The sequence below is a fragment of the Bos taurus genome, chromosome 19 (genome assembly GCF_002263795.3).
Source record: "Bos taurus isolate L1 Dominette 01449 registration number 42190680 breed Hereford chromosome 19, ARS-UCD2.0, whole genome shotgun sequence".
Taxonomy (NCBI): domain Eukaryota; kingdom Metazoa; phylum Chordata; class Mammalia; order Artiodactyla; family Bovidae; genus Bos; species Bos taurus.
The window spans coordinates 5295723-5321729 of record NC_037346.1 but is presented as its reverse complement, the minus strand read 5'-3'; the positions used below and the strand labels follow the sequence as shown (position 1 = coordinate 5321729).

Genomic DNA, 26007 nt, shown 5'->3' with positions numbered 1-26007 from the left:
GCCTGCCATCATGGAACACACTCTCATTCTTATTCTCTTTATTAAGAAAGATAATCAACAAATACGTCATTACAAATTGATACATAATGTAAAAGAAATGAACAGGGTAAAATGCCAGAGACTATTTTGGTGATGGGGGAGCAGGAATGAGGAGGGCTCAGAGCTATTAATCTGACTGCACTGTCCCTCAGACCACCCCGGTACCCTGAGAGTGAAATTGAAACAAAATTAACAAAAGAAGTATTAGTTAAATGTAAGAAGTCACATGAAGAAAGCAAATACAGAATTGCATTTAATATTTACATAACCATCATGTAGGTCCAATGATATTATATGTGGTTAGCTGTGGTTAAAACATCTTGGGATTTTACGTCTAAAGTTAATTTTCATGGGTGTATTCTATTCAAAGTTCTTTTCATCCTCTCAAAATTTACATGCTATGTAAGTTGTTTTTGTGTTAGTTTAGTTCTTTTTGTTCTGTATATTGTAAAATTCAAGTGTGTTCACTTTTGAAAGAGTTGTATTTTACTTAGCAGAGAAAATAAAATGTCCATTTACCCCAGAAAAAGGATAATATTTTCTAATTTTGAAAACAATTTATGAAAAGTATCATTTGACTCCTTATTTTTACAGCTGCTTAGCATTTATTATTGGAGAGGCCCTTCATACAGTATGATCCTTTCATTTCTAGTCAAGGGGTGTTATTATTTTGGAATATTATTTTGGAATCATTCAAATTTAAGAGAGTGATAAAGGGCCTCTCTTCAGGGGTTCTTACTAACCAGATCCCTAAGTTCTTACTCCTTTAAGGAAAAGTAAAATGTTTCTGAGAAAAAAGGAAGGAAAGGGAAAAGGTTTCAGACTATGAGCTTCTTGATTTGGGAATCAGAACTATCCAGTGTGGGGTCTTCAAGCCCTTGCGTCTTGTCTGGCGTCTCGCAGGTGCTCAGGAAGTGGCTATTGAGTTGAATGGTTTCCGGACTGTCAGAGGATGACTATCCCCTCACAGACAGGGAAACCAGGGCTCAAAGTGCGTTTGTATTGTGCTTTGCACTTTACCAAGGCCTCTCACCCAAGTTAGCTCATTTAAAAGTTGGTCCTCACCATCATTATATGTAAAGTAGGAAAGGCCAATACTTGCAAGTAAAAAGATGACCGTAATGATGTGCTTGACACACAGTGAATTGGCCACTGCTAGACTCCCCCCACATAAAGCGAGTCAGCCTCTGCTGCCAAGGGCAGCTAAAACCCAATGATGGAGAAATTCTGGTCCTTAAACAATGATGGAAAGAAGATCACTCTTCTAAGGACAAAAACAATCAGAAATGGTATTGGCAATCTTTGGACTAAAAAAAGTGTCCTATAACACATAGAAGAAAAGCTCTCACACATTAGTGCTGGCAGTCCTATTTTTACACAGGAAAATTTGTGAATATTTATCAAAATTAAAGTGATTGCTGATTTGCTACATCACGACCTTGATGTAGTGATTTACTTTTTAAAATTAATTCATTTTAATTTTTGGCTGTGCTGGGTCTCTGTTGCTGCACACGGTCTCTCTAGTTGCAGCAAGTGGGGGCCACACTTCGCTGCGGTGTGGGGCTTCTCACTGCGGTGGTTTCTCTTGCTGGGGAGCATGGGCTCAATAAAGGCGGTGTGCAGGCTTAGTGGCCCCGAGCCATGCGGAATCTTCTCGGACCTGGGATTGAACTCCCGTCCCCTGCATTGGCAGATTCCTAACCACTGGACCACCAGGGAAGTCTGCAATTTACTTTTAAGGATGTATTCTCGCTATAGACATACTGGCACAAGAGTGCATAGATATATGAGGAAAAGGATTTAATGAACGTGAGAATGTTCACTGGGACATTGTTAGTAACAAAAGACTTTTTTTAAACACTTATATGTATTGTATGTCAATTAGATTTCAATAAAACTGGAGAAAAAAAGAATCATGGAGGACATAACACATGCATAAATTCTAAGGACAGGGAGAATAAAAAACAGCCCCTCCCAAGAACTCACAAACTATCAAATGAGAACAATAAATAAATCCTGTACAACATGATAAACACTAGCATAAAGTCAAACACAAGGACAATAAGGATCATAAAGGAAAATCGACTATACTTCAATAAAATTAAAAAATTTTTAAAAATGGAGCATAAAGGAAATTTTTAACCTGGCTCAGAGGAAAGGAGGGGGGGTGGTTCATGGACAGAGTAGATTGTATTTTATAGTACATATGACCTTTTAATAAACTCTGATGTCTCTAATGTCTTGAAATGATAAAATTAAGAGCAATTATATTATCTAGATCAGTACAATATCAGAATATGACTTAAATTAACCTAAGAGTTCATCAATAGATTGTTGGCTACAGAAATTAGGAGTTATCTGGGTAGTGATATTTTATAGAGACATTTGAAATATAACATTAATCTGTGTATCACTGTGAAAATAACTACAATATATTAATTCAAAGATACGTAACAGTATAACTTCCTTTCAGTAAAAATACCCATCGAAGTATCAGTGATGGCTCCCTGGAGAAAGTGAGATTTTTTTTTAACTTCATTCAAATCCCTACTACTTCATTTTTTAAAAATGGAAATAGATTACTTTAAAAATCAAAATGAAAGAAAAGCTATTCAATTCTGACTACCCGACAAGCTTTCCACGTTTTAAGCAGCAGTAAGTAGACCCCAGGAAGTGGTTGGCCATTGCCCTACTGCACCCCAGTGCCTAGCACCCTGCTTGGCATGGTGGTGATGCTTGGTCAATAAGCCAGCTCACTCTTTAGTAAAGTGAGGTGGAAGCACAGAAGAACACTGAGCTTTTTTAATCCTAAAATCTGAGTCAGTCAGTCAAAGGAGAAGAATTTGAAAGATGGACTATATAAATGTCGACTCATTCCAAATTAACTGTGGGGCTCTTCCTGTGTTGAATAAGGATTCTTAATGAGTCCCTGCCATATGTTTCTTTGAGCGTCTCTTGGGGCATTTATCTGTTGGTTTAGAGGTCAGAGAGGCATACGGAGGAAGAGATCTCAGACAGTGCTCAGGTGGTCCAGGCAGAGAACCCTGAGCCTCCTCGGCAATGGTCTCATAATAAGGAGTTAGACTGATGGAACTCTTCCTGGGACATAGCTTCCATTTTCTCCTGGGGAATTCTGTCCTGATGCATCCTAACTACCAGAAAGCTCCTTATCGAACGGAGCTAGAATCTGTTTCTTCGTAAAACTGACCCATGGATCCCAGCTCTGCCCTCCAGTGTCACATACAATGGCTCTAAGTGGTGCAGTGGTTTACCAGAACAGCCCTGGGAAACCTGCCTTCTGACCCAGCTTCCACTCTTGGGTGCTGTGTGGACCCTGATGCAAAGACTAGCAATTCTCTCTAACTGTAAACTTCTTTACAAAATGGGGATGATCATAGATAATTTCTACCTCATGGGGCTGTTTTAAGAAGATAATGAAATAATATATGCAAATTGCCATCACAAACATATGGCACAATAAGTTCAATAAGTAATACTCAATTTTATTTTTAGATATTATTTATTTTTTGGCTGTGTCCTGTGTGCCATGTGGGATCTTAGTTCCCTGACCAGGGATCAAACCTGTGCCCTCTGCAGTGGGAGCTCAGAGTCTTAACCACTGGACTGCCAGGGAAGTCCCTGATATTACAATTTTCATAGGCCTTTTCCATTAGGTGTTCAATTAGGAGTCAGTGAGGAAAGTGCCACCAAACAGCAAAGTCAATGTATGAGGCCTCCGCCAGTGAAATGTGCCCTGAGAACCTTGATGCCAAGTGATTCGAGCGTCTCCTGTGTTTTCCTCACTGGAAACTAATTAGAAAAACACTCCCAGGAAGGGGAGGGACATTTTGTACCATTAATTCGGCAACAACAAATACTGTGTACTTTCATGATTATAGATACTAACGTATAAAAGTAACTTGGGGTGTTTGAGAACCTCACTCATCTCTAGGGGATGTAAGGAAAGAGCTCCCTCGGGGCCTTCTCTCAAAACGTGTCTCCCTGCAGCTTCCCAATATTCAAAGAGCTGTCAGGGGAAACTCAGGTCTTCTGCAGCCCTTCTGAAACTTTTCTCAGGGCTAATGACTACCTATCACCCTGGATTTGACTTATGTTATCATTCAAGACAGAATTATAAACCCTACATACATTCAGGGATGTGTGAGTATAATGTACACATGTATTTAGAGCATAGGTCTATATAACATACCACATGAAGGGTAGCAGACTTGGAGACTCAGGATCTAGTTCTAAGTTTGATTTACTATGTGAACTCTTAAGATCTCAGTTTACTCATTTACAAAATGGTTATAATCGATAATTCTGCCAGTGTATATCCTAAGGAGTTTTAGGTTTGCTGTTTTAATTGAGCTCCAAGCCTCTATCTTTTAAGTAAGACAGTAATATTTAAAAAAAAAAAATCCATTACAAGTATTGAGATTCTACATAAGAACTCATTTGCAAAATGAGTCTTTTTCACCAAAAGATGTTTAATAATTCTTGCTGACTTTCCTCCTAAGTATATTACCTAACAATATTAACAATGTTGGGTAAGGATAAGCCCCTTTTTATTATTCAGTTGGTACTCAATGCCCAGAGCATTTAAAATGACTTCCTCCCAACTCCATTCCTTCCCCCATCCTCATTTCCCAGCTCCAGCTTTAAATCATTAAACGGAGAGAAAATCTTTAGCACTGCAAGTCAATGGCTCATTCCTTCCAGAAACTCTCCTTACAATAAAATGAAAATGAGATCAAAAGCATAATCAGTCTGGAGGCCGATGGATGTCTCTTTCGACACAGATTCTGGATGCCCCTCTATTCTCTGTTCATTGGCCCCTCTCAAACCCCCTTTCCAGCAAGCATAACCCAAGCTGGGCAAATCCCTGATGGGAGCCAGTCACTTTACTTTAGAAAAATGTGAGCTGTTGAAAAGAAGCCATTTGTAACAGCATCACAAAGCCCTGCCTCTGCCAGTTGAGTGTGTTGGGGAAGGGCTTATAAAGAAGCGTGGACCGGTTGGGAGCCACGTTTAAATGCAGACGTGTCCCCTGAGTCTCTGTGGCTCCTGGGGTGCACAGCGGTGAAGTTCAGCTGTATCAACAGAGCCCCACGGCCCTGTGTGTCGGGCGAAGGGGCCTGGGTGTGGAACTGGAAGACAATGGTGTGAGCCTCAGCTCCAGGAGAGGGGCTTCGATTCTCTGAACGCTATTTTCCTAATTATAAAATACCCACTGGAGCTGCCTCACAGGCACATTGTATGCTTTACATAAGACAGGGTCTGAAAAGCATTTTGTAAATTAGAAAGCATCCTCAAGATATAAGCTGTATCCAGTGGCTTGTGAGATAGTTGTCTAAATGTGATCCATAAGAACTCCCCAAAGCTTGCTTAAATCACCTTCCTATGATATGCGTATAAAAGATTAGTGAATTATCAAATAAATGAAGTGTTTCACTATGTTCACATAATTTTTCAAAGTCTTAATTATAAAAACCACTGTCTGATATTCCATAAAGAACTAAATGTAAAATTACAAAGATCTAATTACATATGAAAAATTATACATATTATGAAATCTAATTACATATGATTAAAAAATAGGACTAGATTATTCTTAAAGAACTACTATAGTGGCAATCAATTTTGCAAATGTATACAGTTATATCCAAAAGTTTTACAAAAACAGCTTAAATCCAGAGTCTCCATTTCACAGCCTCACTAACCAGTGTGTGTTTTACTCCTCGTTTAGATGTTGTGTCTCAGAGTTATCTCCGTAGATGGAGCCGCTGGAAGACCACGGAGTGCAGCTTCCCACAGGAAATCATGAGTTCCTCTGGTCGGGAGGTTCTCGGGAACCATCCTCTTCATCCTCCTCTGAGCAGGACAGGTTCAGCGCGCTCATCACGGGGTGCACCCAGGACGTAGTCTGTGTTACGTGGCTTGGGAGGAAGAACAAGAGGAGGCACAGTCACGACTGGAGAGACTGCCCTTCTACCTGTGCAAGCAGTGATCCCGCTGACACTGCTTCCGCCCTGCTGCAGTCCCCTGCATTACGAAGCAGTTGGCACTGGACTCAGGATCCAGTTTTAAAAGTCTTTAGATATGTTTTCTAGGTTCAAAAAACCCCATTTCTTTATTTTTGGTAAAACAAAAACAACAATAACAAAACAAGGCAGGAGAATGGATCACCTTCAACTGCTCACTCTTCCTCACCCATCAGCAAGTCCTGTGACTGTCACGCTGTAACATTTCTGGAGTCTTTTCCTTCTTCTTTTCCAGCTATAGACTAGGGTCACTGAAACAGCTTGTTTCTCTGCCTCTGTTCTAGTTTTTTAATTCATTCCCCACTCTAGCCAAGAGATCTTTCTAAATGACAAATCATACACTGTTGCTCACCTGCTAAAAATTCAGTGCCAACTAATGCTTTCTGGATTAAATACACGCTCCACAGTATGAAACACCTTGCTTTTTACCTGCCTCCACGCTTTCTTCTCTGCTACAATACTCCTCCTTCCCACCTTGTTTATCCAGCTAACTCTAATTCTAAAGAATCAAATACCCCTCAAGATTCCTCCCATCTGTGCCAATGGCCTTATTGCTCACACTATATTACAAGTGACTATTTATTCTTAGTCCTTCTCACTGCATGTGAGGGCAGGAACTGGGTTTGCTAACTTTGAATCTATGGTACCTAACATATTTTCATAACAAATAACTAGGCATTTCAGGGAAGAACACAAGCAGAGGTAAGGAAGGGTGTACAAAGACACGGTGCATTTTCAGGGGGTGGTCAAACATCACTGCATGGGCCCCTACTGAGTGAGGGTGTTTCTTAGAACTAGTATCCAATCCCAGCCTTCAGCTGGATGTCTTGCCTGAATCTACCTCTAGCTGACCAGCTCCTTGGTCCTGCAGAGAGAGCTTTCGGAACAGGCTGGCTTGTTTCTTCTCCTTCGATGCTCATTCTAGCCCTGGAGTACCCTGCAGCACTACCCATCCTAGACCCACTTCCGTGTCCCATCCTACCCAAACTCAACCTCAGAGCAGCATCAGGTCTTAGACCAAGTGCACCCGAGGGCTGGCCCTTATGAAGATCAGATAAGATTGTGGATCTGAAAGAATCGCCTACTTCCTAAAATATTACAGAATAACATTTCCAAAGTGTCTAATAAGGCTTTTAAAACACACATTTTATGTATAGACCTTCTCCATCTTCAGCTGCAAAGAATATAATCAATCTGGTTTCAGTATTGGCCATCTGGTGATGTCTATGTATAGAGTCATCTCACGTTGTTGGAAGAGGATGTTGGCTATGACCAGCGCAAGGCAAAAGCTCTATACATTCAATAAGCTCTATATAGTCTACAGAGAAGACTATATACAGTCGGCAAAAATAAGAAGCTCTATACAGTCAGCAAAAACAAGACCTGGAGCTGACTGTAGCTCAGATCATGAACTCATTACTGCAAAATTCAGATTTAAATTGAAGAAAGTAGGGAAAAAGAAAGTAGGGAAAATGACTAGACCATTCCGGTATGAGCTAAATCAAATCCCTTATGATTATACAGTGGGAGTGACAAATAGATTCAAGGGACTTAAACCTGATAGACAAGAGTGCCTGAAAAACTACGGACAGAGGTTCATAACACTGTACAGGCGGCAGTGATCAAAACTATCCCAAGAAGAAGAAATGCAAAAAGGCAAAATGGTTGTCTGAGGAGGCCTTACAAATAGCTGAGAAAAGAAGAGAAGCGAACGGCAAAGGAGAAAAGGGAAGATATATCCATCTGAATGCAGAGCTCCAAAGAATAGCAAGGAGAAAAAAGAAAGCCTTCCTCAGTGATCAGTGCAAGGAAATAGAGGACAACAATACAATGGGAAAGACTAGAGATCTCTTCAAGAAAATTATAGATACCAGGGAAACATTTCATGCAAAGATGGGTTCAATAAAGGACAGAAATGGTATGGACCTAACAGAAGCAGAAGATACTAAGAAGAGGTGGCAAGAATACACAGAAGATTACACAAAAAAGATATTCACGACCCAGATAATCACGATGGTGTGATCACTCATCTAGAGCCAGACATCCTGGAGTGAGAAGTCAAGTGGGCCTTAGGAAGCATCACTATGAACAAAGCTAGTGGAGGTGATGGAATTCCAGCTGAGCTATTTCAAATCCTGAAAGATGTTGCTGTGAAAGTGCTGTGCTCAATATGCCAGCAGATTTGGAAAACTCAGCAGTGGCCACAGGACTGGAAAAGGTCAGTTTTCATTCTAATCCCAAAGAAAGGCAATGCCAAAGAATGCTCAAACTACTGCACAATTGTACTCATCTCACAGGCTAGCAAAGTAATGCTCAACATTCTCCAAGCCAGGCTTCAATAGTACAGAACCGAGAAGTTCTAGATATTCAAGTTAGATTTAGAAAAGGCAGAGGAACCAGAGATCACATTGCCAAAATCTGCTGGATCATAGAAAAAGCAAAAGAGTTCAGATAAACATCTGGCCTTAGAAAGCATCACTACGAACAAAGCTAGTGGAGGTGATGGAATTCCAGTTGAGCTATTTCAAATCCTGAAAGATGATGCTGTGAAAGTGCTGCACTCAATATGCCAGCAAATTTGGAAAACTCAGCAGTGGCCACAGGACTGGAAAAGGTCAGTTTTCATTCCAATCCCAAAGAAAGGCAATGCCAAAGAATGCTCAAACTACCGCACAATTGCACTCATCTCACACCCTAGTAAAGTAATGCTCAAAATTCTCCAAGCCAGGCTTCAGCAATATGTGAACCGTGAACTTCCTGATGTTCAAGCTGGTTTTAGAAAAGGCAGAGGAACCAGAGATCAAATTGCCAACATCTGCTGGATCACAGAAAAAGCAAGAGAGTTCCAGAAAAACATCTATTTCTGCTTTATTGCCTATGCCAAAGCCTTTGACTGTGTGGATCACAATAAACTGTGGAAAATTCTGAAAGAGATGGGAATACCAGACCACCTGATCTGCCTCTTGAGAAATTTGTATGCAGGTCAGGAAGCAACAGTTAGAACTGGACATGGAACAACAGACTGGTTCCAAATAGGAAAAGGAGTTCATCAAGGCTGTATATTGTCACCCTGTTTATTTAACTTCTATGCAGAGTACATCATGAGAAACGCTCGACTGGAAGAAACACAAGCTGGAATCAAGATTGCCGGGAGAAATATCAATAACCTCAGATACGCAGATGACACTACCCTTATAGCAGAAAGTGAAGAGGAACTCAAAAGCCTCTTGATGAAAGTGAAAGTGGAGAGTGAAAAAGTTGGCTTAAAGCTCAACATTCAGAAAACAAAGATCATGGCTTCCGGTCCCACCGCTTTATGGGAAATAGATGGGGAAACACTGCAAACAGTGTCAGACTTTATTTTTCTGGGCTCCAAAATTACTACAGATGGTGACTGCAGCCATGAAATTAAAAGACGCTTACTCCTTAGAAGGAAAGTTATGACCAACCTAGATAGCATATTCAAAATCAGAGACATTACTTTGCCAACAAAGGTTCGTCTAGTCAAGGCTATGGTTTTTCCTGTGGTCATGTATGGATGTGAGAGTTGGACTGTGAAGAAGGCTGAGCGCCGAAGAATTGATGCTTTTGGACTGTGGTGTTGGAGAAGCCTCTTGAGAGTCCCTTGGACTGCAAGGAGATCCAACCAGTCCATTCTGAAGGAGATCAGCCCTGGGATTTCTTTGGCAGGAATGATGGTAAAGCTGAAACTCCAGTACTTTGGCCACCTCATGGGAAGAGTTGACTCATTGGAAAAGACTCTGATGCTGGGAGGAATTGGGGGCAGGAGGAGAAGGGGCCGACAGAGGATGAGATGGCTGGATGGCATCACTGACTCAATGGACGTGAGTCTGAGTGAACTCTGGGAGTTGGTGATGGACAGGGAGGCCTGGCATGTTGCGATTCATGGGGTCTCAAAGAGTCGGACACGACTGAGCGACTGATCTGATCTGATCTGCTTCACTGACTACGCTAAAGCCTTTGTGTAAATCACAACAAACTGTGGAAAATTCTTCAAGAGATGGACTACCAGAACACCTTACCTGCCTCCTGAGAAATCTGTATGCAGGTCAAGAAGCAACAGTTACAACTGGACATGGAACAATAGACTGGTTCCAAATAGGAAAAGGAGTATGTCAAGGCTGTATATTGTCACCCTGCTTATTTAACTTATATGCAGAGTATATTATGCAAAATGCTAGACAGAATAAAGCACAAGCTGGAATCAAGGTTGCAGAGAGAAATATTAATAACCTCAGATATGTAAATGACACTACCCTTATGGCAGAAAGTGAAGAGGCACTAAAGGGCCTCTTGATGAAAGTGAAAGAGGAGAGTGAGAAAGTTGGCTTAAAGCTCAACATTCAGAAAACTAAGATCATGGCATCCAGTCCTATCAGTTTGTGGCAAATAGATGGGGAAACAATGGAACAGTGACAGACTTTTTTTCTTGGGCTCCAAGTTCACTGCAGATGGTGACTGTAGCCATGAAATTAAAAGATGTTTGCTCCTTGGAAGAAAAGCTATGACCAACCTAGACAGCATATTAAAAAGCAGAGACATTACTTTGCTGACAATTGTCTGTCTAGTCAAATCTATGGTTTTTCCAGTAGTCATGTATGGATGTGAGAGTTGGACCTGAAAGAATGCTGAGCGCTGAAGAATTAATGCTTTCTAACTGTGGTGCTGGAGAAGACTTGAGAGTCCCTTGGACTGAAAGGAGATCAAACCAGTCAATCCAAAAGGAAATAAATTCTGACTATTCAGTGGAAAGACTGATGCTGAAGCTGAAACTCCGATACTTTGGCCACCTAATGTGAAGAACTGACTGGAAATGACCCTTATGCTGGGCAAGATTGAAGGCAGGAGAAGGGGATGACAGAGGATGAGATGGTTGGATGGCATCAGCAAGTCGTTGGACATGAGTTTCAGTAAGTTCTGGGAGTCGGTGATGGCCAGGAAAGCCTGGCATGCTGTAGTCCATGGGGTCACAAAGAGTTGGGCATGACTGAGTGACTGAAGAGTTGTAATAATACTTAAAGCACCATGGCCTGTTAGCGCACACGGGACGAGTGCGCCATTGAGCACAATTTGGGCTTGACTGCAAACAGGCACTTACTATATTGGCTGTTGATGATGGACTTAATACCAATGGTCAGGCTCAGTGTCATTACTGGATTTGTTTTCAATCCTGTACTCTAACTTCCATCTATATCCCCCAAAACAAATTGTTCAATTCCTCTGTTTAGATATTGAAAATGCAGCTTTCTAAGGAAGAAGATCACTTATAGTTTCATGACAGACTAAAAGTACTTAAATTGTTTAAGAATAAGGTGGAGGTGGCAAGGCCAGATATTTTCATAGTTCTAAAACCTCAGAGTGTGGCTAAGTGACACAAAGAAATATTATTCTCTTGACAATAATCCATATTACTATGAACTCTTTAAAATGGTTTAGCACAGTTTCTTATTATGGAGGCTAAACCTACAAAGCATGTGATTTTGCACAGGTTAACTTCATTTCAAGGGTTTTTTAAAGCTGGAAAGCTGCCTAAATTGAAAGTGATTTTAAGGAATTACCAGTGAGTGTTAACACAGAGGGCTAGAATACTACTGCAAGGGCAAATGAGGACATACCATCCTGTGCAAAGTACCCGTTTAAAACTGATAGTTAAGTTTGATGGCATAGTTTTGCTAATTTTAATATCTTAGTGTATTCACTTTACTCTTTATCAGCACATTTGTAATAGGTTAGCCCAAAGATGAGACTTTATAAATTATTGTGAATCCTTCCTGTCCTACAATGCCTCCTAACTGGGGAGGATGGGAAGGAAGAGAACCAGGCACAGTCACCCGAGGGGTGAGTGCAGGCGCATGCTTTCTTAGATGACTTAAAAATACAGTATAATAACGCATATACATGGAATTTAGAAAGATGGTAACGATAGCCCTGTATGCGAGACAGCAAAAGAGACACACAGTCTTTTGGACTCTGTGGGAGAGGGGGAGGGTGGGATGATTTGGGAGAATGGCATTGAAACATGTATATTATCATATGTGAAAGGAATCACCAGTCCAGGCTCAATGCATGATACAGGATGCTCGGGGCTGGTGCACTGGGATGACCCAGAGGGATGGTACGGGGAGGGAGGTGGGAGGGGGGTTCAGGATGGGGAACACATGGACACCCATGGCAGGATTCATGTTGATGTATGGCAAAACCAATACAGTATTGTAAAGTAATTAGCCTCCAATTAAAGTAAATGAATTTATATTAAAAAACAAATTCTCATGCTTGAAATATTACTGCTGCCCATATATGGACATTCCACTGAATTGATAACATAAAATAAGCAAAAGTAAAATGTTCAAGAAGATGTAGTTATAGACTCTGAATAATCAATATTAGAAAGGTCCACCCCAGAAAGTCATCCTTGACAGTAAGCTTCATTAGGCACTTTATATCAACAAATCAATATCTGATCTTTCTCCAAATACAAAATAATGCCAAAAAACATTGATTATCTTATGTTCACAATATACTTCTCTGTTCACAACTGGAAAACACATCCTTAGCACCAAACATGCGAATAGAATAGAAAAAATAAAACTGAAGCCACAGAGGGTTAGTTTCTATGCTTCAAGTACACATTTCACACCTGGTTTTTTTGTAAAACCATCCAGAACCAATGCTTCTAAAATGCAAAAAGTGCCTGGCAGAAAGTAAGTATTCAATAAAGATTATGGTTGTTGTTGTTGTTTGTTTTTTCTGCCTTTTAAAAAATTTTTAATAATTAGGGCTTTCTGACTACTGTAAGAAAAACTTGGAATTCTTCCTGTGATGCTGGAATGGGGCCATTTGTGTGTGTACCATTCACTTTTATGTCCTAGTGAGCATGGTGACTAAAGAGCTTTGCCATAATCAGTATGATGAGATAATCCCAGATTTACAGGCTAGGCAAACATTCTATATTAGAAATATTTCCTCTCTGATTTGTGTGCTTGGTAATTCAACTGAGAAGAGAGAGAATAAATCAGCCCTGTTGACTCTGTTTAATTAATAAAGACTCCATAGTTCACAAAGTGAGATGCTGCTACTTACTATGAAAAATTTAGAGGTCTGGAAAATAAATGAGGCTGACTATGAAACACGAAAATCTTCCATTTGAACATACAGTACCTCTGGCAACTCTTCCTGCAGAGAGTGCATCTGACCTGACTTGGGGAGCAATCAACAGCAGTTCAGATATATCTGAAAATTGAAAAAGCCTAATACTACTTGCCTCTGAATGACTGCCAAATCTACTGTTGAAAACAGTAACATTTGAGCCAGGAAGATGACAGTGTTGTATGTTTCCTTTTGTAATATTAGTAATTTGAAAGACATATTTTAGAGCTTATTAAAAAACCCTCAAGAGAACATGCTTTATTTTACTGGCAAAGAAATATAAGTGAATTATTTAAATCCCATTATAATTACCCTGCTTATGTTTCTTACCTCCTAGCATGCAAAATGCTTTCTTTCAAAATAAAAATTTAGGACAGCTTATTAAGAGAAAAGTGGTTTAAAGATAAAAAAGTGCACTAGTTTTGTAGAAATTCATTTTTGTAATAGTCTGTGATGATGAAAGAGGTTCTTTTGTTAGTCTTTCATTGTAAATGATACTATTTATATGTCACTGTGAGTTTAACAAGATCACATGCATTATTTTATCTATTTAAGATAAACCTGAAGAATAAGAAGTCAAAGTAATTATGTTTTTTTTATGAAGGGCAGAGTAATATTATGTATATAATATTTGTATGAATCAGAAAATAAAGACAAATAAATATGTTAATCCAAAATGTTTCTGGCACCAGTATCTTGGAATCACTGAAAAATTTTAAGAGCTGGCCATAAACTGTAAGTAGTAATGAAAAATTTAAAAAGTTAATAAAAAATATTCCCAATTGAAAACAAATCAAAAGGCAAGAACAAAAAGTGAATCATGTCAATAAAGACATAAAAACGTCACCAAACCTTGGTGATGCAGCATGTAATCGTCAGACACTGTTTATGAGAATGACTACATATTAGTAATAGAAAGTATCCATTCCAAAACATGTTTAAGAGAAGACTGCAAGCAGTTTGTTCCCACTGATACACAGTATAAAGAGTTCTCTCTTACATAATTTTGGAAATATACCCCTAAAATCAAAATGAATATTTCTCATTAATGAACTCTGTAAATATGACAGAATACTTTGAGAATTTTGCAAGCAGGCATTTGGAAATCTGGTGAGGCTCTGATCAAATATTAGGATCCCAAATCTCTATGGTTCTGAAGACAAGTTTTATTTCTATTCTATATTTATGGCCTTCTCTATAAAAAATACATAAGATATATTTTAAAATTTAAAAATCCAATTAATTAAAAGATCTTTAGGCCTATGTATTACATTACGTACAAGAATCTAAAGCTACAGTAATATATTACTTATGCATAATATTGGAAAAAATTACTATGCCACTAGACTTATAAAAAATGAATACTGAAAAGCCCTGAAAAAGTATGAAAAGTATGAATTATATTTTTTCAAGTAATACACACAGGCTTAGATTGCTGTCAATTATTGTATAGTCAAAAACATCCCAAGTCTAAAGGGGATACAATACATTTTTCCAAAAGAGAAGCTGTTTTATGGTCTCAGATGACAGCTTTGGGTAACTTTCAAAAACTGACACAGTTTTTGATGGTGATAGGATAAGAAATTTCAGAAGACCTCTAAGAACATGTCCAACTGACACTGGTACCTAAACACTGAACTACTAGATACTAATAAGCAATTTTATAGACTGTTACAGTTGGCGTGTTTGTACATTCTAACGTACCCTTCGGCAGTGTCCGCCTAAGTTTATGTTCTCCGGCCCACACTGTAGAGTTGTCATCAGGAGGCAGCTCCCAGGCAGAGACTGCATTTCTCAGCTCCCTCTACATCCTTACGTGAGCTAGTGATACTCTAAAGGACTACAAGAGAGTGTTTCAAGATGAGGCCGTGACTATTACTTTCCCAGTAAATATATGTACAAATTTTTATAAACCAAAGAGCTTGTCTTTCTAAAATACAAAAACCAGGCAATAAATATGTATTTTCAGGCTACTCTACATATGTCAGTAATTAAAAGACTTTGTCAGACTATAGATTAATGGAAACTAAATTTAATTAGAAGTAAGTCTGCAACACCTTTGCCAAAGTTTCTATATTAAATTACAACTTATGAGTAGAAGTAGATGAAATATAGAAGTTATTTTAATTTTTAATATTATTATAATAAAATGGTAAGAATTATAATACAAGTTGTAAAGCTTTCATTTAACTTATCCAATAAAACAAGTTTAATAAACTTTTGACTAAATGTGTTTTTTAATTACCAAATTTCAAATCTTAAAAAAACTAAAATTATTTGAAATATATAGTTTCAACTACTTTTATACTAATCCTAATATTATTTTTCTATCAAAGTTAAGCTGACTACACTAAAAAATAAAGATATAAATACACATATTATGTTAGAGAAGAACAGCATCACAAAACTGGAAACTTTGAGGGGTCCTATATGAGACCATCTCTAAACTCTTGAGGTATTTTATCAGTGTTACAGACTCCATAATCCTAAGTGCAAAAGGTACCTGAGAGTGAGTGCTATAAAACAGAAACCCGGAATTACAGTAAAAAGTTATGGGATAAAAATCAAATATGCCTCCAGCCTTTACAGTTTTCCCATGAACTTTACATACTGATGGTTTCTAACGGTACCACCTTGGCTTTGTGAATAAACTGGCTTAGCTGTTTTTTAGAATAGACTTGTTTTATGCTTATATTTTATAAATATTACAGATCCTGGTTTATATACTTACATATTTATATTTTATACATGGGCTTCCCAGGTGGTGCCAGTGGTAAAGAACCTGCCTGGCAGTGCAGGAGATGTGAGTCATGGGTTTGATCCCTGGGTCAGGAAGATCCCCTGGAGGATCTGGCATGGCAGGAGGGCATGGCAACCCACTTCAGTATTCTTGCCTGGAGAATCCCATGGACAGAGGAGCCGGGTGGGATTTATATTTATATTGTAAAGGAGAGATAGTTACATTTATTATTCTCATTTTATATATGAGGAAGCTAAACTATATGAGAGGTGAAATACATTCAGTTCAGTTCAGTTCAGTTCAGTCGCTCAGTTGTGTTCGACTCTTTGCGACCCCATGAATCGCAGCACACCAGGCCTCCCTGTCCATCACCAACTCCCGGAGTTCACTCAGACTCACGTCCATCGAGTCAGTGATGCCATTCAGCCATCTCATCCTCTGTAGTCCCCTTCTCCTCCTGCCCCCAATCCCTCTCAGCATCAGAGTCTTTTCCAATGAGTCAACTCTTCGCATGAGGTGGCCAGAGTACTGGAGTTTCAGCTTTAGCATCGTTCCTTCCAAAGAAATCCATTACCCCAGGTAATACAACTAGTGAATGTTAGAGCCAGGATCTGGATCCAAATCTGACTCCTGAGAATTTTACCACTTGGTTATATTCCTTTCTGAGGCTCTATTATATGGGTTGGTTTCAACAACAATATATATGGAGGCTCTGGGATGGATTAAATGACATCACTTGAAAAGAGCTCTTTAGCTTTATAAGATGCAATGTACTGACTAATTGGAGAAGGAAATGGCAACCCACTCCAGTATTCTTGTCTGGAGAATTCCATGGACAGAAGAGCCTGATGGGCTACAGTCCATGGGGTCATGACTTGAGTGTACTTCATATGACTGATTAGTTCAATGATCACAGACTATATCTTTAAAGCATTTTAAAAGCATTTATCACAAAATTCATAAAAACTTCATCCAGTATAAATAAAAATTATGTGTGATGCCTGCTTCCCAAGCAGACTTGAACTTTGCACATCATGTGGCAACTGAAGAAACTGAAGCTAAGAGAGTCCCAGTGCCCTGTCCAAGGTCACACAGCAGTAGAGTAGACCACGCAGGCCTGGTCTGAAATTGTGTATTGCCCAGACAGCAAGGGGATGACGACAGAGGGTGAGATGGTTGGATGGCATCACTCACTCAATGGACATGAGTTTGAGCAAGGTCTGGGAGATGGTGAAGGACAGGAAAGCCTGGCATGCTGCAGTCCATGGGGCCACAAAGAGTCGGACATGACAGAGTGACTGAAAAACAGGCACTCACTGGATTACTTGTATGTCCCAGGGAAACTTACTTAAACTTTGAGTCTCAGTTTCCCAATCTAGAAAACATAAGAACTGTCTTAACAGTGTTAATAAATATAGAGAAAACATATAAATTCCCTAGTTTCATGCCTGACACATAATAGGTCCGTCATAAGCATCACTCTCGCCCCTGCACTTCTAACTTTGTGTATTAGTTTTCTCTTGGTGCAGTAACACATGGCTGCAAACACAGTGCTTAAAAAATGCTAACTTACTGACTAATGGTTCTGTGGCTCAGAAGTCCAACATGGTTCTTACCGAGCTCAAGTCAAGGTGTTGGCAAGGCTAAATTTCTTTCTGGAGGCTTTAGGACAGAATCCATCTCCTTTCCTTTCCAGCTTTTAAAGGCCACCCACATTCCATGACTTGCAGCCTCCATCTTCAAAGTCAGCCACACAGTATATCTCTGGTTGTCATATCTTTTCCTTTGACTCTTTCCTTTGGCCTCTCTTTTCCACCATTGAGGACTCATGTGATTAGTTTGGTCACACATGGATAATCCAGGATAACCTCCTTATTTTAAAGTTGGCTGATTAGCAACCATAATTCCACCTACAGCTTTATGGCTCCTTTGCCATGGAACCTGATATACTCAGACATTCTGGGGATTAGCTCATTAATATTACTGGGGAACCATTATTCCACTTACCACACCCTCACACCTTGTCAGCTACTTCTCCCACTGAAGACTATGTCTTGAGGGAAGGGGCACTGGGTGCATATTAATTCTTGCAATTTGCATGAAACTCAGCAAATATACAGCAAGAAAGATTATATGCTATATCATATTGGAGATTATTGGCTGAATAAAAAGGTACTAGAGATCTATGGAAATGTAAAGTAATTTAAGGAAGAAGCAACTGCCATGGAATGAACTGGGTCCTCCGCTCCTCCCAGCTCTGTGTTGCAGCCCTAAACCCTAATGTGGCTCTGTTGGAGAAAGCGGCCTTTGTGGAGATGATTAAGATTAGGTGAGATCATGGGGATGAGACCCTGATCCAGTGAGATTAGTGTCCTTGTAAGAAAAGGAAGACACTCTAGACCTTTCCATGCACAGAGAAGAGGCCATGTGAGCACACAGTGAGAAGGCAGTTGTCTACACCCAGAAGAGGGTCCTCGCAAGATGTGAATCCCGATGGCATCTTGATCTCGGCCTTCTAGCCCCCAGAACTGTGAGAAAAAAGTTCTCACCCAGTTTAAGCCACCCTGTCTGTGGTATTTTGTTATGGAAGCCCTAGCAGATTAATACAGTGACCAAATTTGGAAGGGAAAGTGACAAAAAAGTTAGTATTTATTGAGCAATTTAAATAAAGGGTCTTGGAGGGAGAGAAGATTACATATTTGGCTAAATGAAAGTATTTAATATAACCCTACAAATACCATAAATAATATAAAACAAATAAGGCTCATTCACTAATCAAGATATTCATGGTTAAATCAATACTGAATGAGAAAAGCAACTTGTAAGATGATAGATACAAAAAACTTTGTAGGGTAAACTGTCCCTCTTGTACATTTAAAATACACTCGTATGTCCTCTGTACATAAAAAGTATTAAAAATATTTTAAGAATATATCTTAAATTCGTAATAGCAATTGTCCCCAGGGATGGGATAAGACAGAGAATGGAGAACAAAGGGGATTTCACTTTGATCTAAAATGTCCTATTTTTTAATTAAAAAATACTAAAAGAAAATATAATAAAATGTTAGTGGGTACTGGATAATATTTTATTATTTTTCATACTGTTCTGTATTTTTAGAATTTCCAAAATTAAAAACAATTAAACAAAATATAAATCAAGAAAAAAGTATAACCCTAGAAAGGTAATGAATTTCCAAAGTACTTCACACAATCTCTAAAGATTTTTTTTAATATCTTTCTGATAAAATGCTAAAAAAAAAACATGCTTCCTGCCTCAGTCATACCTGTCATCGGTTAAATGGGGGGGGCGGAAAAGAGTTTGATGTTGTCTGTTTGGATCTGGATGTTTTATTCATTTCAGTGGGCTCTGGCATTCTGAGCAACCTTGGACAGCTGGCTGGCCTTCTGTCTGAATGACAGTTGCTCATCCTGTGCTTCAGCGGCTACGCCCCGTGTCGTATTTATAGAATATCTAGCGCAGGCGTCTCGGGCTCCTGAGCACCGCCACCTCTCTGCTCCTGTCACCCAGCTCTGGCTGGCTAGGGAGGGGCATGGGGTAGGTTTCGGCTGTTGGTTTCTATTTACAACTGTGCAAATGCTGTCATTTAAAACTCTTCCACTGGCAAATAGCAGTAGAATAATGTAAGGGAAGGTAGGGGAAACCAACGTCTGTTATGCACTCACCTGTGGCAGGTGAGTTATTTTATTCAACTCTCAAAACTGGATAAACTGCTATCTTTGTTTTTTGATGAGAAATGGGAGTACAGACAATTGAAATAGTATCAATTACACCAAGTTTACACTAAAAAATGGTGGCATAAACACTAGATACTAGGTCTGGGAAATTCCCTGGTGGTCCAGGAATTAGGTTTGATTCCTGGTCAGGGAACTAAGATCCCACAAGCCACACATGCAGCAAAACAAAAAAACAAAACCAGCTCTTTCTGATACTAAGGCCCATATTTTTCCCCAAAAAACTGCTTCCTTAAAGACAGTATTCACTCATTTGATAAATATTAATAGTTATTCAGTCGGTACACCTACCAGGCACTGTACTAGTTACTGGATATTCTAAACCAGTCATCACATAGATGTATACATCCAAACCTGGTTTCAATACCTTACAATTTACTCATAGCTGAGAAGTGTTTGGAACAAACCGTTAAAAAGCTCCATATTCCCTCCCTCAAGTCCTCTGCTGGTTTCTTCATTATAGTCTTATTAAGAATGAAATGCTCAGGGTTGAGGAGCCTACCCCATTGCTCCTTACTGATGCTGAAGTTAGGAGCATAGAAATTGCCCTAACAGTTCATCAAGTGAGACTTAAACTTTAGAGGTCTGTGGGTTTTTCTTAACTCATTCAAAATTAATCAAAGCAGCCAAATTAATGAGGTCTTCAGAGGGAGGGCTCCTGACAGTATCCACTGAAGTGGAGTTAAAACCATCTGCCAAGCAGCAGGGAGAACAGACATAGAGAACAGAGTATGGACACGGGACGGGGGCACGGAGTGGGTGGGATGACTACAGAGTGTCGTGGAAATCGATAAGCTACCATACGTAAAGTGGATAGCCAGTGGGAATTTGCTGTATGACCCAGGGGACTCAAACTGTGGCTCCATGACAACCTAGAGGGGTGGGAGAGGGTGGGAGGGAGGTTCCAAAGGGAGGGGACATATGTATACCTATGGCTGCTTCATGTCAACGTATGTGTGTGTCGCTTAATCTCTCAGTCGTGTCCAACTCTTTGCAAAATGAATACAATATTGTAAAGCAATTATCCTTCAGTTAAAAATAAATAAATTAAAAAAAAATCATCTGCCAAGGATTTAGGAAAACTTAAAAGTAGTAGCTTTTAATTTCCAATCCAGAAAACATCCCTTGCTCTCCACCGTCCCTTCCCTAATCTCCCTAATTTCTAGTCATGTTAGAATTATCTAACACAGACACTATGTACATTATTTTATAAATGAGATGATGAATCTAACTTAAGCCTTTAATTAATACAGCAGGCTGACAATGGCAAATTTCATTCATATACAGGTTATGATCTACATTTTTTCCTGCCTGGAAACAACCTAATAGGATATTCTACCCCAAGCTGGGCATCTCTGGTGGCTCAGGTGGTAAAGAATCTGCCTGCAATGCAGGAGGCCTGGGTTTGATCCCTGGGTTGGGAAGATCCCCTGGAGAAGGGAATGTTTACCCACTCCAGTACTCCTGCCTGGAGAATCTCATGGACAGAAGAGCCTGGTGGGCTACAGTCCACGGGGTCACAAAGAGTTAGACATGACTGACTAACACTTTAACAACCCAAATTCAGACAGTCATTTAGGGTAGCTAATGAACTTGGACTAGAAAGATATGAGAAAAACATGCCCATTGGAAATCAGCTTTCCTTTGAAGTCATAAAGGCAAAGCTCTTATATACTGAACTTGTTTTGGGAGGAGGCATCACTGTTTAACTTTTCATTCCAGCTTACAGTTTGCATTATTACTGCTCATCCCACAGAGTTCCTGTGTTGGCAACATGCTCTGGAAGACCAGAGACCACAAGATGTGGCACGTGTCCCACATGCCTCTTCCCCTGGCACCCACAGCAGACACTGCTGATGAATCAAGACACACTTTGGTGAGGTTGAATGTGGCCTCAGAATTCTTCATAAGCAACACTTGAGAAAGTGAGTTGAAATCTATTTGCCTTCTCTGCTATAGACAGAAACCTGTTTTATTCAGAAATCACAGACTGCTCAGGTTTTACTGATATGCAGTGGTAAGGCTGGAAGTTAATATCTCCTATGTAATGGAGAACAGGTTTTATAATATGAGGAGTGCTATCTCAGATTTCAGGATCTGATATAAAGGTGTATCAACAAAAAGGAACTATAAGTCAAGTATGAGTAACTTTTAAAAACCAATGATTATACGGACTTGAAAAAATCAGCAACAGTACAACTTAATGTTTTAAGCCAGAATATGATACTGAGATTTTTGTGTTGTTTATACAGATGTATAGATTATGTAATGATTTAATTATTAATATATTACACACACTACACTGTGAAACAGCAGTGCGGGAGGCATCCTCTAGGACAGCTCCTTACCTTTGGGCATGGACACCCTTATGTAGCTGCCTCCTACACTGTGCCGGGGATGGTCTGTGTGAACAGCAGCATACGGCAGAAAGTAAGCTGCTCACTTCTGAGACTGGTTATAAAACACACTGCAGCTCTTGTTTTGGTATTTCTCTTTCTCTCACTGTTTCTCTTGTCCCTTGCTCTGAGGAAGCCAGCTGCCATGTTTGTGCAGCTCTATGACCCACTGATACAATGGAGAAAGGTCCAGGTACGGTGAGGAACCGAAACCTCTCATGTGAGCTTGGAACAAATATTCCAGCCCCACTAGGCTACTCTTCAATTCCCAGACCTTGCTAAAAGCTTGATTACAACTTCATGAGAAATCCAGACAGAGAGAGAATCAGAATGATTCAGCAAAAGCACTTCTGGTTCTTGACCCTCTGAAATTTGGGTAAGAAAATAAATGTTTACTGTTTAAGGCTGCAAAATTTGTGGGAATTTATTAAGTAGCAATAGAGAATTAGTACATGAAATCAAGGCTATTGATCACAGTGAATCTCTGTTTTTTTTCAAAAGAAAAAAGAGTTCAATGAAAGCAATGTAGCAGCTATTCTAGTTTGTAATATTTAAGTTCATTTTTTACTATTAAACATAGGTCTTATACTAATTTTGTTAAATTATAACATGCAAAGTATATGAACTTTTAAAGTGGGATCATGTCAAAAAACTATTGTAAATATGTAACAGTATATACCTACAAATGGAAGATAAGAAGTTGGGTGGTAAGATGGTCAGATTCACTAGATAGTTTCATTACAGTAACATCAAGATAATTGGTATTTTGTCATTGAATAGAAGAATGCTGCAACTCTTTCTCTAATGAGAATATAAGAAAAATTTCCCTTGAATGCATTGATATATATAGCAAGTGAGTAAGCTCTGCCTATTTGCATATGTGAATACAAATATTTGTATATACACATATATATATATGGAAGTTTGTTAATTCCATGAAACACTGGCTCTAAGAATGCCAGCATTTTGACTGTACTTGTTTACACCAGGTAAAACGCTTTCTTCTCTTGTGTCAGAATGTAAGCAGATGACTGACTACAAAGCGTTAATGCATGTGCAGTGGACATGTGGGTGGGTCGGAATATTCAGTGAGGACCGTCTTCATCTAGGTGTTCTCGGGACAGCACTGGCAGTTATTCCTTTGCCCGAGGCTAGGCTTCCACCAGATGGAACCATTCAATTTCTGGGAAGACACTGACAGGTGTCAATCTCAGGGAAGAGATTGTATGTACACAGACTATCATCTACTCCAGTGTTCTGGAAAGGTGATTTCAGTCACTGTTCTTTTTAAGTAAAGGTGACAGAGGCAATGACCTGAGTGCATTCCTTGCTATTCTTACCCCAAAGTACGATTCACACGGTAAATGAACTACTCCTACTCAAAAGCTAACACAGTCTATCCAGGCTCAAAATTTTGGTTGGGAGAGTGAAAAGATGAAAAAACAAAAGTCTAAATAGTTTCAAGGAAGACATAAAGTGGATGCTTGCTTATTCGGACATTACTTATTTAGCAACCCATCTGAATGCAGCTAAGAGCTGAGATGAAACCCTCATGGAGATGGCAGTGAGGAGTGAGTGGAGAGGCCTAACCTTGGCTCAAAGTGTATGGTCTGGCTCAGGTGTCATGATACACTCTTTACAGACATAGACTCATTCATTCTGTGAGGAATTCACTCTCTGAAGGGTGACAGTCTTTCCATTTTATAAATGTAGACATTAAAGCACAAAGAGCTTAAGCACACACGCCGAGGTTGTTCAGCAATTCTATGCAGCCACCAGCATTTGAACCCAACTTGCTGCAAATCCAAAGCCCGTGGTCTTCTTTTGCCTACACCAGATGGCCTTCCTCAAACAAATGCACTGGCATTAGAACTTACATACTTGATTCACATACAATACCCTGCAGACTCACACTTTAGGACTGGTGGTGGTTTAGTCACTAAGTTGTGTCAGACTCTGGTGACTCCATGGATGGCAGCCCACCAGGATCCTCTGTCCGTGAGATTATCCTGGCAAAAATACTGGAGTGGGTTGCCATTTCCTCCTCCAGGGGATCTTCCTGACCCAGGGATCGAACTCGGGTTTCCTGTATTGCAAGCATATTCTTTTACACCATCTGTTATGCCATCAGGCAATCAAGGACTATTTACAAGCAATTCAAATTAGTCTGATTATTTGGCATCCTGACTTCCTCAAATAAGAAACTCCTGGGGAAGATGGTAAAGTGTGTAGAGGATAAAAAGGGGGAATGGAGATAAGGAGATGGCCAGGCATGTTGAGAGCAGGGGGAGATGGTAGCTCTGTCTCTATTCTAGCTTATATTGCTTAATATTCCCCTGCAGAACTCACTGAACTGTGTATAAGACTGATGTTCATAATGATTTTGTTCATTGGCCTTGGTACAAGAAGGCAGGGAAGCATGCAATACTTTTAGAATAAGACATCCATTAAGAATAGTTAAACTAAAATAAATGTTGGTGCTGGATGGTAAGCACCCATTCCTCCATGAGACAAGTATAGAATTCTAACTTAATCAAGATCTCTTTAAAAATTTTTCTGGTCACATGTAAACATACCATGTTAAAATAAGGAGATAGAGAGGTGCAGCATGGGTGCATGTTTTGGGGGGATACCTTAGACTCAGACAACCCTGGATCTGTACCTTGACTCTGAAATTTTACTACTGCATGACCTGGACAAGTTTAGCCTCTTTTCCACAGTTTCTCCAATTGTAATGGAGAGACAAGGATACCCACCACTATGCTTTAAAAAATCTTATCTCTTTTCTGCTTTTGGTAGGAGTCAAGATTAAGGTCAAGGAGGAGAACTCCCTAAGAAATGTGTTTTCTATGACTGGAGTGGACTACACAAATGCAGTGTCTCTTTCTATTTCTTCAGATACTGAGCTAGATCTCAAGGCAGTCAAAGGGCTTGCTTACTTCTCTTTCCTCCTCTCCTTGGATGCTATTTTCCTTTGCAGCAGAAGCGCAGCCTGAGGCTACTGTTCCAGCCTGCAAAGGACAGTGGCTTAAACCTCTGGGTCCCAGGCAACAGGGCACACTCACTCTGATCCTCTCACACTCACGTCTCTCTCCCCCTCATTTTCTTTGGTGGTGGGTGACGGTGCCGTTATACCCTTCCCTGACAGGGCACTGGGTAGGCTCTGACACAGCTGCGTGTCAGGATACTGACAGATGGCTAAGGCGCAGCTGGGGTGAAGGAGTTCCCCACTGGATCCAGACCCTTTTACTGACATTTTTCAAAGGCCTCTGAATTAAGAACCCTGGTTTACAGTGAAGGCTAGTTTGCCTTCCTTTGATGGAACACTTCTTTTGGGGATCTTCCAGGAGATGGGCATGGTTGAGAGCAGGATGCAGCTCACCACCATCATATCATCCTATTAAGAGCTGAGCAATGCCCACTTTCCACATTGTTAGGAAGATTACATGATACAATGCATTAAAAAAAAATACCTAACAGATGCTTGGTTGCTAAGCATCATCCCCCATCCCTACATTTTTTCCTGTATGCGTCACAAAGTGAACATAAGAAAGAAAAGTGAAGTGAAACTTGTTCAGTCGTGTCTGACTCTGTGACCCCATGGACATTCTCCAGGCCAGGATACCGAAGTGGGTAGCCTTTCCTTTCCCTTCTCCAGGGGATCCTCCCAACCCAGGAATCAAACACAGGTCTCCCACATTGCAGGTGGATTCTCTACCAGCTGAGCCACCAGGGAAGTCCAAGAATACTGGAGTGGGTAGCCTATCCCTTCTCCAGGGGATCTTTCCAACCCAGGTCAAACCATGGTCTCTGGCATTGCAGGCAGATTCTTTACCAACTGACATAAATTTGAATGTGATTTTTCA

General features: G+C 39.9%; 1 protein-coding gene across 8 annotated transcripts in view; it reads right to left on the bottom strand.

Annotated features, from left to right (window-relative positions):
• STXBP4 (syntaxin binding protein 4) overlaps nt 1-26007 on the bottom strand; it is a 247550-nt gene that overhangs the window by 15958 nt on the left and 205585 nt on the right. For 3 of the 8 annotated variants that reach the window (XM_024980294.2, XM_059878165.1, XM_059878163.1), the window contains one exon: nt 22-5978. The exons of 3 other annotated variants lie outside the window; for them this stretch is intronic. In XM_024980294.2, the coding sequence (XP_024836062.1) occupies nt 5861-5978 (118 nt within the window). In that variant the 3' untranslated portion in view covers nt 22-5860. 8 annotated transcript variants of the gene reach the window in all.